This window comes from Chaetura pelagica, unplaced genomic scaffold (assembly GCF_000747805.2).
Source record: "Chaetura pelagica isolate M959 unplaced genomic scaffold, ChaPel_1.0 scaffold37, whole genome shotgun sequence".
Lineage (NCBI taxonomy): Eukaryota > Metazoa > Chordata > Aves > Apodiformes > Apodidae > Chaetura > Chaetura pelagica.
The window spans coordinates 4,460,519-4,472,985 of record NW_009954567.1 but is presented as its reverse complement, the minus strand read 5'-3'; the positions used below and the strand labels follow the sequence as shown (position 1 = coordinate 4,472,985).

Sequence of the window (12,467 nt, the reverse complement as noted above, 5' to 3'; positions counted from 1 at the left end):
AGACATTTGTAATGTTATGTTAGGGCATTAGGTGTTCATTATTAATTAGGCTATTATCATTATTTCACTTATTTCTGAACATTTTGTTCAGGTTGTGTTCTGAAAACTGTGTAGCTTGGTATTTTATAGAGCTGATCACAGTCAGCTTCCAGATGAACATGATTCTTTTCCAGACCTTTTAACATGGCTGTTTGGATAGCAGTGAGGTTGCATTTGGATGGCCTTCATGCTGCTTCAGCCAGACCCATGGCAAATCTCTCATTTATTACTCTCAGCAGCTTGAAAAAGGGAGTGCTAAGTGATTGGATAAACAGGGAGGAAGAGGTACAGGCAGTTCCTTAGCTTGCACATTAATTTAGCTGAAATGAGAGGTATTTGCTTATATTGTAATTTTAGGACAGTTAGTCCTGCTAAAAAATTGCAAGGTCATAAGTAATGCTGACAGATATTCATTGTCCAGATTCTTGCAGAAGAAATGTCTACCCTCTGAGCTCTTTCAACCACCTGCCAAAATGGAGTGAAATACATTATGCAATTCTGAACAATATGTTTGGAAACACTAGGGAACAGGAGATTGTACTCCAAACACTAGCAAAACCAAGAAATTTTTCAGATGTGTGAAATGTAATCTATTAAGGCATGAAACATGAAAATGTTTATGGGTCTTTGAACAAGTGTGATTTTTAAGCTATTCTAGTAATATTTTGGCTAAGATTGTTTATTATTTAGTGGTTAAAATATTAACAGCAAACAACGGCAAAAGAAAGAGATGCTGTTGGTCAGGAGAATTGTGCTGTTTTGCAACTCTATTTTTGGTTATATCTTGAATGAAGGTAACAGATTATCTGGCAATCAAGAGAACTTTGTTCCTGCATATAATCCTTCTGAAAAAGAAGATTCTAAATACTGCAGTGCTATGCTAGGGGTAGAAACTTCACTGATATGCTTAGCTCTTTGTAGTCTTAGCACTGCTGAATTTCCCTTCTCACTGCATTACTGCAAGGAAGTTCTACTTCTGCATATTCTTTTAAGTAGCTCTGGAACTTAAGTACCTGTATCAATCTTAATTTTTTTAAAATTTATAACTACTTTTTTTTTTTTTTACTTAAGATATTTTGCTTTAGGCTTTTACAAGTTCTTCCAAGCAGAATGGGGAGTTTGACCAAAGTATTTACATTTCTATAGTACTTGCATTTACTGCATAAAGCCACACTTAACATAAATAGAAACAGTAAAGTAACTAAAACAGAACAAATTAGGAGCCAGACTAGTTTGCAGAACAGAAACTACTGTTAATACATTGCGAAAAAAACCTCCACAAACAAAACAAAACAAAACAACCCCAAACCTGGCATTTTCCTCATGTTTTCCAGCATTTTTCCAAGCGCCCTTACTTTATTACAGGCAACATGTCAGCTCAGCAGTTACGATTTTGTAAGATTTTGGGGAATGATTATTTTAATAGTCTCATTTCAATATTCAGTAATTGTTTTTTGTTTTGGTTTGGTTTTCTTTTTTTGATTATTTTTTGTGTGTGTGGTTTGGTTTTGTTTTTTTTAAATGCTTGATGGGCTTTGAAAGGTTAGCTTCATAAGACTAGTTTACAAAATTAAGGCCTGAATAATGTATGGAATGTTAAAACTAGAGAATCAGTGAGGAATTCTTTTCACAATCAGTTAGTTTTGATATAGAATTAGTAGACTAATTTGGAGAATTAATAGACAGGGAAAGGAATCTGACGGGTGCATCCCCTTGCAAGATGGATTGCTGTTGCTGCAGCCCGTTTTCTTACCCAGCAATTACTGAGTCTTCTGTGATTCTTTGTTGGAAGAAGTATTAAAATTGCATGTGCTTCCCTCTTACATTCTTAAAGGTATGATGAATGAAGTATGTATGTGTGCAGACAGTCTGGACAGACATTGTTGACTAATGCCAACCTGCATACAATAAGAGTAACGTGGTTTGTGAAGAGCCAATATTGTAAGTTACTGTTCTCATGGTGTTCAGCCATCCATCCATTCACAACAGTTAGTTGATGTTGTCATTAAAATGATTTGTAATAATATGCTAGACAGAAAACTACAATATATTCCACACAATTATTTTTTTTTTGTCTTGAGTAGAGCAAGTATTTCTTCCCACTGTGTACTGTATGGAGAAGATAAAACAGAGATTTACATGCATTTTGGGTTGGATGCTGGGGTTCCTCCTTTTGAATCAAACTTCAGAGATCAGTTCAAAGTGCAAGTCTTCCATTTGCATGCACATTTTTAAGAAAGGAAGACCAAATTAAGTTCCTTTAGGTCTTGGAATGTTTGGGTAGATGCACTCTCACAAACTTTGGCAAGAACTCAATTATGTTATTCTTCTTCTGGAGTTATTCTCCATTCACTACTTCTTAACATCTTTGACACAACAGTCATTGCTCCTGACATAATTTTGTTCTGTCACTGTCATTTCTCGTCCTCTTAGTTCACAGGCAGTCTACAAAATTCATTAGCTTCAAAATTTGTTAGCTGTAGAACATGGCAGCAGCCTGTTTTCTGGAATTTATACATGTCATCTAAAGAACTACCACAGAAGTGCAGCACTTGATTGTCTTTGTATTGTTCTTTAAGCACTGGCAGTTAAATTAATTACTGTCATTTCTTGAAGAGGATAAATCCTTTATTGAAATATATTTTAACAAATGCTTATGGAATTAAACACCAAACTCATGGAATAGATTATTTGGGTTTGCCATTAAAACAAGAAGTGCTTTTTGTAGTAGTCAGGTTTAAAAGCAATTTTCTTTTTGACCATAAAAAGAGGTCAGCAGATTTATTTAAACCATTGACTGAAGAAGCCTTTATTTACCATGTTAAGCTACTGAAATTCACTTCTTTGTGTAAATAAAACTTCATGGTTACCCAGATACTTTGTGACTGTTTAATTGAGCCCAAGCATAGGGCATAATGTTCTCATCATATTCAGGAAAAATAACAGTAACAGTACATGCTTAAGAGTTTCAATCCTTTTCTCAGAAATTGTGTAAAAATATAAAGCAGAGAAAGAAGAAAAAAATCACTACTCTTCTTTCCTCTTTGGATCCTATTATTTGATAATAGTATTCTACTTAGAAGATTTATGCTACAGGTAAAATATATGTTGTTAATCCAGTATAATAAGTATTAACAATTATTGGGAAAAGACTAAAAAACCTTTTCATGCTATTGAGTAAACTGGCATGATATGCCTTCATCTTGAATGGTTTGCATTATTCTGGTCTTCTTATCTCAAAGTTTTAGAAGATTTGGAAAAGAGAAGAAACAATCATTAACTAAACAAAACAACAAAATGAGACTTTCTTACACAGAGGAATAAAATTTTGGAGAAGTCCAATTTGGGAGGACATAACAGTGATCTACAAAGATATGGATTGTGTGGAGGGCATAAATAAGGAACATTAATCCATTGCATCTTTATACATAAGAACTAGAGACTGCCCTGTAAACTTAGCAGAAGAAAGGCTCAAAACAAAGAGAAGAGAGGCAACCCTTTATCAAGAGTTAGCTCATGTTGAAACTCCTTGGCAGGTCACTTAATGGAAGCTGGATATATACATAGATTGAAAGGTTGGCTAGGCATGTTAACAGAATAAAAATCCGTGGAGAGTTACTAAATATCTGGAAGCACATCTGTCTTAAAACAACCTGCTCCAAAAATCACTGGGGTAATTTTTTACTTGCACTGGTGCTTTTCTTTCTTGAGTATTATCTTAGATTTTTATGAAGGCTGGGTGCTGGGATAGTGCAGACTTCAGTCTGGCCCATGTTGCAGTTTGTATGTTCTTAATTGTGTACCAGGTGTGGCTGTGATCCTAATGTATTACTTCTCTTTGCAACCTAATTCAAGTACCAAGCCTTTCAGCCCATATACCATGTGAGTAAGTGCCGATAAAGTGGACTTTTGTGTATAAAGATGTGTGTGATCTGAGAGAGTTGAGACTGATGATTAGTGAACTAACCATTTAAAATATTCAGAAAGTTATAAAAGGAAGACACGCTACATACACAGCAAAACTGACAAATATATTTGCAATATGTTATTGCTGTAATTTATTTAATGTATTTCTGTAGAGCAGAACTATAACTTTGTTAGTAATCACAGCTGCTAGTTGTGTTTCCCTTGCCAAGAGTCTAGATTAGTGGCTTCCTATAAATGGTTTAGCATAATATATTCTGCTGTGTGGCAGGATGCCCTCAAACATCATTCCCCACTATGTCATTAGTTTTGTTACTTTTCCTTTTTCCCAGACTTCATTGCAGTGACACACTTTAGAAAGCACAAGCTGCTTGAGCTGCTTTGTGAGAATATCCTTTGAACAAGGGCTTTATGTATTAGTTGCCATGCCTTTCCCAAATGCACTGATAGGAAAATTATTAGCAGTATACTTGGAGTAGATATGGAGAAATTTCTGTGCCATTCTCTAGGCCAGCTTTAGCTAGCTAATAACTTCCATGTAACTCCATCTAAATTTCAGCTCAGTACTGAGAATGCAGTAAAATTATGGAATCACTTTTGAAGAACAGGGTACAAGAAAGTTAAGTATTGCCTATTGCCTGCATTTTGGTGATAGAGCAAATGCTGGATTTCTCAATTGTCTCTCAGTGGTGGTGAGGTCACAATTGTCACTCAGGTCGGTAGCTCTACATTTCTGATACTCTAATATAAATTTTTTTACTGTGGATCCCAGGGAAAAAAAATTAGATGTCACATGAAAATTCTGAAACACTCCTTGTAGTTCTGGTATATTTAAACTCTGAGTATTTGTATGGGTTCATGGTCTCCAGCTTGCAAGCTTTGTGCCTTACTTTCATAATTAATTTGCAAATTTCTGCATATCTACCTATGGTTTATCCAGATAAAGGATTTTAAAACTATTTTGTTGAAAGATGCCTGGTTGAGGAGCCTGTGTTGAAGGGGACCTAAAGCCTAGTTTGAAATAGAATTAACATGTTCTAAAGAAGAAGGATGAATTAATCTGAGGTTGGGCTACAACTGCTAGAAGGCCTGGAGCTGCATCTGTATCATGATTTATACTGTCTATACTGGTATCAGTAAGGTGATGCCAATATACTGAACACTCAGTCAAACCTCTTTAATTAGCTTGGGTGCTGATGTTAAATGCAGAATCACAGATTGTAGTGCAGTGTGTATAAGTAGAAAGAAGCAAGATCTATCTTTGGGTAGCTACCCTCCGCTGAGCCTGTTGATGTTCCTGTGACTACTGGGTGGGTTTCCCTCAAAATTATGTTTATAGTAGGATGGGCCTATTTGTATAAGCCAGTTGGTGATAAACCATCACTCAGTCACTGTTAGTCTGTGGAGCCAGATCTCTACTGGAACTTATGCTCAGTGAGGATCACAAAAGAAAATACATGGAGGGGAGAGGAATGAGTTACAGCAGCAAGCCTGTACATTTTGGGTACAGAATAAAAAAAAAAAAGAAAGAAGGCAGAGAGAACTTCTAATGATGGAGAAATCAAGGCAGAGCAGAGGGTGAAATGACATTGCTTGACCAAGGTCTGCAAGAGACAGGCCTTAGGAACACAAGTGCTTGACTGTTTCTTCAGTGCTAGAGTTTGCCTATTAAACTGTCTCTAGACATCTGTATTGTCAACTAAAATAGTATAATGAGTTTGTTCAGTGTTCATTTGCCTTAATGATATTGCGGCTGAGCTGATACTTCCTCATTGTGTATTCTGAGTATGGCCTACAGAAAGGTTCAGATTAGAAGAAAAATCCAGGGAAGGGAAGTACTCCGTCTTTTCTGTAGTTTCAATTAGGTTAACAATACTTCAGGAGCTAGCAAGGAATTACCTATATTTTTATGCTACCTAATTTTTATTCACTTGATAGTACTATGATACAGGCAAAGTTCGCTCTGTGTTGTCATATCTGAACCAGTCAGCAGTACTGATGTTGATTGAGTTCTTTTGTTTGTTTTGTTTTTAATACTAGGGCTCTTCTAAGTTTCAGTAGGTGTCTGCCTTGGATACTTAACTAGGCAGTGATCTAACAGTTTGTAGTACAAGTTATTCTGTATTTTCCATTGCTTTTTTTCTCTTATTGCTGTGGTCAGTAAGGGCACATTTCTATATGAGGATCATGGCTTACACAGGAAAAGAATGCTTTTAGACTGGATGGCTGTAGAATAAACCCTGAAAAGTGCCAGAAATGTACATAAATGGAGGTAGTTTTAGAAAGCACAAGAAGCTTAAAAAGTCTGAATGTATTATTTCCTCAAAATAACAAGGTTTTTAAACTACTCCTGATTTTTGGTATAATGACATTTTATCAGTTGTTTTAAGTGGTGTATCATGGCCTTGGGTATGTGTCAAGCTGAGAAGTGTCTCAGGGTCTTCATCTTGTCTTTGGAACCATTTTTGTTTACAAACTCTGTTTTCATGTAATTAGTATCTTTTGCAATAGTTCTGCTTAGGCTTGCATGACACATTAGCAGGTGAAGAAAAAACTTTCTGTTGATGTATTTTTCATGAACTTATGTGAATTTTTTTTTTAGACACTACAGGTGGAATTTTTGTTGAGTGAATCTTTTATTAAATCATAATCTCAAAGTCAGCGGTGTACATTGGTCCTGAGTACACCAGCACTACTACTGACCATGGTAAATTTGTGACTGCTATTCTGATGTTACATTGCCCAAAATTGATACAAGATAAATGACAGCATTAAAAAAAATATCTCAGAAAGTAGTATATTTTTCCCATTCTGATGGTTTAAAAGCAGTAGTACTGCAATGTTTCACCTACAGTACAATTATTTAAAATATTTATTTTCATATAAAACAAGAGAATGAGAACTTATAGCAGTAATATTTTTTTCTAGTAGTAACTCAGAATTTCATTTATCCACTCAAGCTAAGAATCAGAACAAAGTCCAATAGAGCCAGACTTCGGTTATCTATGGCAGTTTTAAAGACATTGAAAACTAATAGTAGAAAAATGTGTTTCTTTTGAGTGTCATGTAACGTGTATATTACGCTTTTCCTTCCTTGGTTTAAATAGCTAATTTTGGTTTGAGGTTTTTGAGGAAGAAACCAAGTAAGATGTGTACTTCATTTTAAGGCAGAATGCTGTTGTGGTGTACCATGTTGTATAAGGCTAAGGATATGCTGCAGTAAAGCTTTTAGAAAGACATCAGGAAGTATTGCGTTGCAAAGAATCTTCCTGTTTGTGACCTGAACAAATCTAGCAAATGACCAGCTTCCCTGAAGAGTGATAAACTTTTGAAGAATTCTGATTAAAAAGCAGTTTATAAAAACTGACCAAAACTCAGTATTTATTTTATTACTATTTTTCCACATAATTCTCTCGCGTTAGTGATATTGTCTGCACTTACAAAATAACCACTTTTTAGTCATAGCCAAGTATGTGTATGCAAAATAATATAGTGCAACTACAGTCTACTCACAGTTTTTTCATTTTTATTTGCCATAATTTAGAAATGGGTTGGGACTGTCAGACAGCTACAAGTTTTTCAAGACATAGTCCAAAGCTTATATTTACACCAATAAATTCAATAAGCATGCCAGTGACTTTTTTCTGCCATTGAGGGCCACTGACACAGAAGTTCTTGCATTCACACTAGTAAACTGGTTTCTCCAGAGCAGAGTAGCTTCATGTTTTGCCTGTTCAACTGTGTGTAGCCACTTTCTGAACTTCTTCTGGTAATTCTTAAGATTAAGCTTTGCTGTGGGCCAAATCTGTGCAAGGAGCTTTTAAAAAAGTCCATCAAATTGTTAAAAAAGCAATAGTTTCATAATACAGGTAACAGAATTTCAGTGTCCAGGGGTGTGATTCCTTTCACTTTTTAATTCAGTGGTATAGCTGTAAGTTCAGGCTGGGCCATGCTCTTATCATGCCAAAAAAAGATTAGATATTTTTCTTTTTTAAGTACGCTTGCAGGGCACACTAACACTTCCTGTTTGATGGATATGACAAGAGGCTACTGACACTCCAGTTCCTGACCATTGTGTTGAACTCGTAACACTCTATCTGCAGTTTCCTTCTGGCTGATGTTGTCAGTGTTGTCAGAGTTGTCAGTGACAGCTGCATATCAATAATGTGTTTTCTACCTGTCTGATGCAGCCCTTCAGCAGCCCTGCAGGTGTGCCCAGCTTTCCTGTAGCACCTTCAGATACTGGAAGATAAGGTCTCCCTGGAGCTTTCTCTTCTTTAGGCTGAACAGCCCCAACTCTCTCAGCCTGTCCTCATAGCAGAGGTGCTCCAGGCCTTTGATCATCTTCGTGGCCCTTCTCTGGACCCTCTCCAACAGCTCCATGTCTTTCCTGTGCTGAGGGCCCCAGACCTGTACACAGTATTCCAGGTGGGGTCTGACCAGGGCAGAGCAGAGGGGCAGAATCACCTCCCTGGCCCTGCTGGCCACACTTTGCAGCCCAGGATGCGTTTGGCTTTCTGGATTCCAGTTCACATTGACAGCTCATGTTGAGCTTCTCATTTACTACAACCCCCAAGTCCTTCACCTCAGGACTGCTCTCCAGCCATTCTTCCCCCAGCCTGTATTTGTGCCTGGGGTTGTGCTGACCCAGGTGCAGGACCCTGCACTTGGCCTTGTTGAACTTATGAGGTTGTCACTGGCCCACCTCTCCAGCCTGTCAAGGTCCCTCTGGATAGTATCCCAATCTCATGGGTAATTTGGATGATTTGTCATTTCACGCATTTCTTGGCTGGAAGCTCCTATATGGCAAGAATTGACTCTATGGTCTTGAGCATTTTTGAGCACCATATCTGTGGATTAAATGTATTCCTTGGAAATTCAAAATGAAGTTAGGTGAAATAGTGTCAAACCCAAAAAAACCCCAAATTAGACTGATTTGATTGTCATGTACAAAAGCAAATGATGGAATCTAGCAGTTGGGTACATAAAAATGTTAAGAGCTTTCAGATGAATACTGAGTAGAAACCATCCATATGAAAGGAAAACAAGTGAAAAAAATGGAGCTGGAAGGTGATGTAGGCAAAGTATGGACATTGAAAACTTAACAAGTTTTTTCACTCATTTGAGTCATGAAAGTGTTGAATGCTTCATACAGGAAATTAATTATTACCCATAAAATCTGAATTGTTAATGAAGCCATAATTAGTTACTACCTGGCAATGTTATTGCAAAGATAATTTAGTTTATTGGAAAATAAAATTATGTATTCTTTAGTTTTATTATCTAGTTTAAGTTTCATTATCACGTTTTCTTTCAAATGTTAGCCTATGCACAATGAAGAATACTTGCTATCCAGCATGAACAGAAAGACACTATGGTCTTCGTTTTTTAAAGATATAACAGGAACAAGGGACTTTAATTAAGTGTTTTGTCCTATCACAGTTTCCTGTGAAACCAAGCTGAATGTGAGGAGTAATATCAGAATCATACCTGTATGACAGTAAGCAGATTTAGGCCAAAAGGGCAAGTTGCAAGCTCATTTTACTTGAGTGTAATTGACCTGGCTTTCTTCTTAATCATCCCTTTTATCTGAGGATGTATGCCTTTAGTTGTTTATTTCCTACTAACATGGGATAGTAAAAAAATACTAGAAGTCCACTACATCCTGTGTATTGCTCAGACTTTCTTGTGTTAAATTCTAAACTGCACTTTAAAGAATGAGAGAATGCTTTAGTTTTCTTACTAAATAAGCCTAAGTCATATCTGCTCTCTTTGAGGAATTATTTTGCATGAAATTCAGTAGGATTAGGTTCAGGCTCTGTCCTAAATGCAAAAATAAGAAGTTTGCTTCCTTAGCTGTGTAAAAGGCAGTAAATATGCAGTAAAAATATTTCTTTCTATCTGTAACTATGTAATCTTAAAGCTTTGTGACATACAAAACCTGATTAATCCCAACCCATTTTAGATAAGAATGTTGATTTAATTACCTCTCCTGCTTCAAACAGCAAATGGGAAAGCAGTGAGAGCTTTATGTACATACGGGATGGCAGAGTTTTAACCACCTTGATGAGATGAGTGCATATGAACATTTATGTTCAAAATTAGAGCTTAATCCCACTAACTGCTCTGCACTCAGTACCTTTAAAAGTCATAGGAATTCCATGTGGTCACAGCAGTCTACATGCAGAGTCTACTGGATTTGTTCCAAATCTTAAGCTTTGTTATTCTGTCCATGGATTTAGTTGACAGACAGACCTTAACTCTTTTAGCACTGAAAGGTTTGTATCTTGTGATTAGGGTCCTGTTGTATAATAGTCCTTAGGTTATTTTCAATGGAAATTTCTGTTGGCCTAAAATTAGCAACTAAAGAACAGAGCGTAGAGATGTTGTCTTTTAATCTTTGTTTTCACTCTCACCATTTTCAATCACCATTCAGAAGAACAGAAAATCCTCTGAAACATGCTGCAAGAAAATTAATTTAAATCCTTGAAAATCAAAGGCGTTTGTAGGGGTGTTCTTGCATCACTAGCCATATTACAGGATTGCATATTCAAAATATGAAGGTGTAATTAATGTCTTAACTGCTGCATGACCACTGCTATTTGTAGTGGTGCTACAGAAAACCTTTTTCATTCCATTTTCAGCTCCAGATACTTACGTGTTAATTGCACAAAACCTCATTGAGCTTCTGTATTTGAAGGACTGCATGTATAGTGATGAAAATTCTCCTTTGAAGGCATTATTTAGCCTTTTACAAAAACGTTTTTTTCATTTTAGTCGGTTGTAGCATACTCACAAGACACATAGAATCATTGGAAGATAATGAGAAGGGAACTATAACAGCAGCCCATAAGATTTTTAATTTAAGTGTTGGCGTAATAATTGAGCATTGTAGTTTTCAGTTAGAATCAAAGTTTGAATAGTAGGCATTACAATTAGTGTTGTTTAGTTGACAAGCATGAGGATGTAAGAGGATTCCAATTATGTTCAAAAAGTACAAGTTAAGTGTCTCGAGTCAGTCGCAGTCTGTAGATAGACATGCTGCTGTGACTTCGTAACAGCAGGGTGGACTGCTTTATGGAGCCAGTGCTTAGGGAGACCCACCTTAACCATTTCTTTCTTGCTGGCAGGTGTCCCCCTGGCCCGAGGCCAGTGGCAGTGGCTGCGCAGCCGCTTGCGCTTTACACCAGAGTCTAGAAAATGCTGACACCAGCTGGCTGCACATAATTAAGCTGATTGCAGTCTGACAACTTGAACTATGATACAGATATGTGATAAATATACAAAACATTTTACAAATTTGATCATCTGACATATTTCATTTACTTTTTTTTCTCCTTAACAGATATGATATCTGCACTTACAAAAACAAGCCATGTGGAACACTAGGTAAGATTATAAAGAGAAATTTCAGCTTGTATTTGCCATGTCCTTTCTTCATATTCAGCTCTTGATTTATTGGCTGATAAGACCTTTTTAAGTTTATGCTTTCAAAATTCTGCAGTTTTATAAACATGAACAAGAAAAGGTAATCTAGGTTTCTTCGGCTTTGATACATTGCTGGAAGTTTAAATGAAGTAAGCTGCTGTTGTGCATTTCGTTTCTGGCAGCTGTAATTCTGATAAAACCTATCAGATTACTTTAACTTATTTCTTTCAGAAGAGAACTTACTGCTTATTTTCATTTAACCTATCTCCGTGATCTAACAAGTAAAAGACCTCAGGAAAGTGAAAAACCAAACAATAATAAAAGACCTTACAAAAGAAACAGGCTTTGAGGTTTATACTGTTGCTCTATTGTACACAGGGAGGACAGCTTCAGATTGTTCCTTTCACAGACTTAGAGAAAAATGCCACAGTGGTACAAATCACACTAACATTCAAACTCCTTAAAACAATGCTTTGACAATACAGAGGTACACATAGCAACCTTAGGTGCAGATTGAAGAGCTGTTGTTCTCTCCATACCTAAATTTATCATCAAAAGTTATTTATTTACTGTAGTGTAGCTTTTTCCATTGTGCCTCAGTATAGGAAAGAGATATGGTTCAAAGACTCATGGAACCTTTTTTTAAAAAAATCTACGTCCTTTCATAAGCCTCTTTCTCAGAAGTAATTAAAGATGCAATTTTAATGTGGCTAGTTCAGATTATTAATGCTTTTTTGAATCGTAGCTAATTTTCCCTTAGTCTTTCCCTGTATTGCTGTATGCTTTGATAGCTTTAACTCAAAATTGTTTTTTCTGAAAGTCCTCCTCAAGTCAACACAATGCTTTTGGCACAGGGATGTAGTTTACATGGGGATAGGTACCAGAATTTTGCCTCCTGTAAGTATGAACAATATCCACAGCATGTTTTACTATAAGGTAAAAGGTGCAGATGAATTTCTAAGTGTAACTAGTTTTCTTTGACCTGTGTGTGAAGGAGACAATACTGAAGAGATTGTCAATATCAATGTCATAGAACTGTCTTTGCAAGTGTTAAAATAAGACAGTTTGAAAGAGTG

The 12,467-nt window shown here is 36.4% G+C and overlaps 1 protein-coding gene across 2 annotated transcripts in view; it reads left to right on the top strand.

Annotated features, from left to right (window-relative positions):
- The window catches only part of ADAMTS6 (ADAM metallopeptidase with thrombospondin type 1 motif, 6), a 134,316-nt gene that overhangs the window by 39,468 nt on the left and 82,381 nt on the right, over positions 1–12,467 (top strand). For both annotated transcript variants that reach the window (XM_010005365.1, XM_010005364.1), the window contains exon 7: positions 11,309–11,352. In XM_010005365.1, coding sequence (XP_010003667.1) covers positions 11,309–11,352 — 44 coding nt within the window. The remainder of the gene's footprint in view (positions 1–11,308; positions 11,353–12,467) is intronic.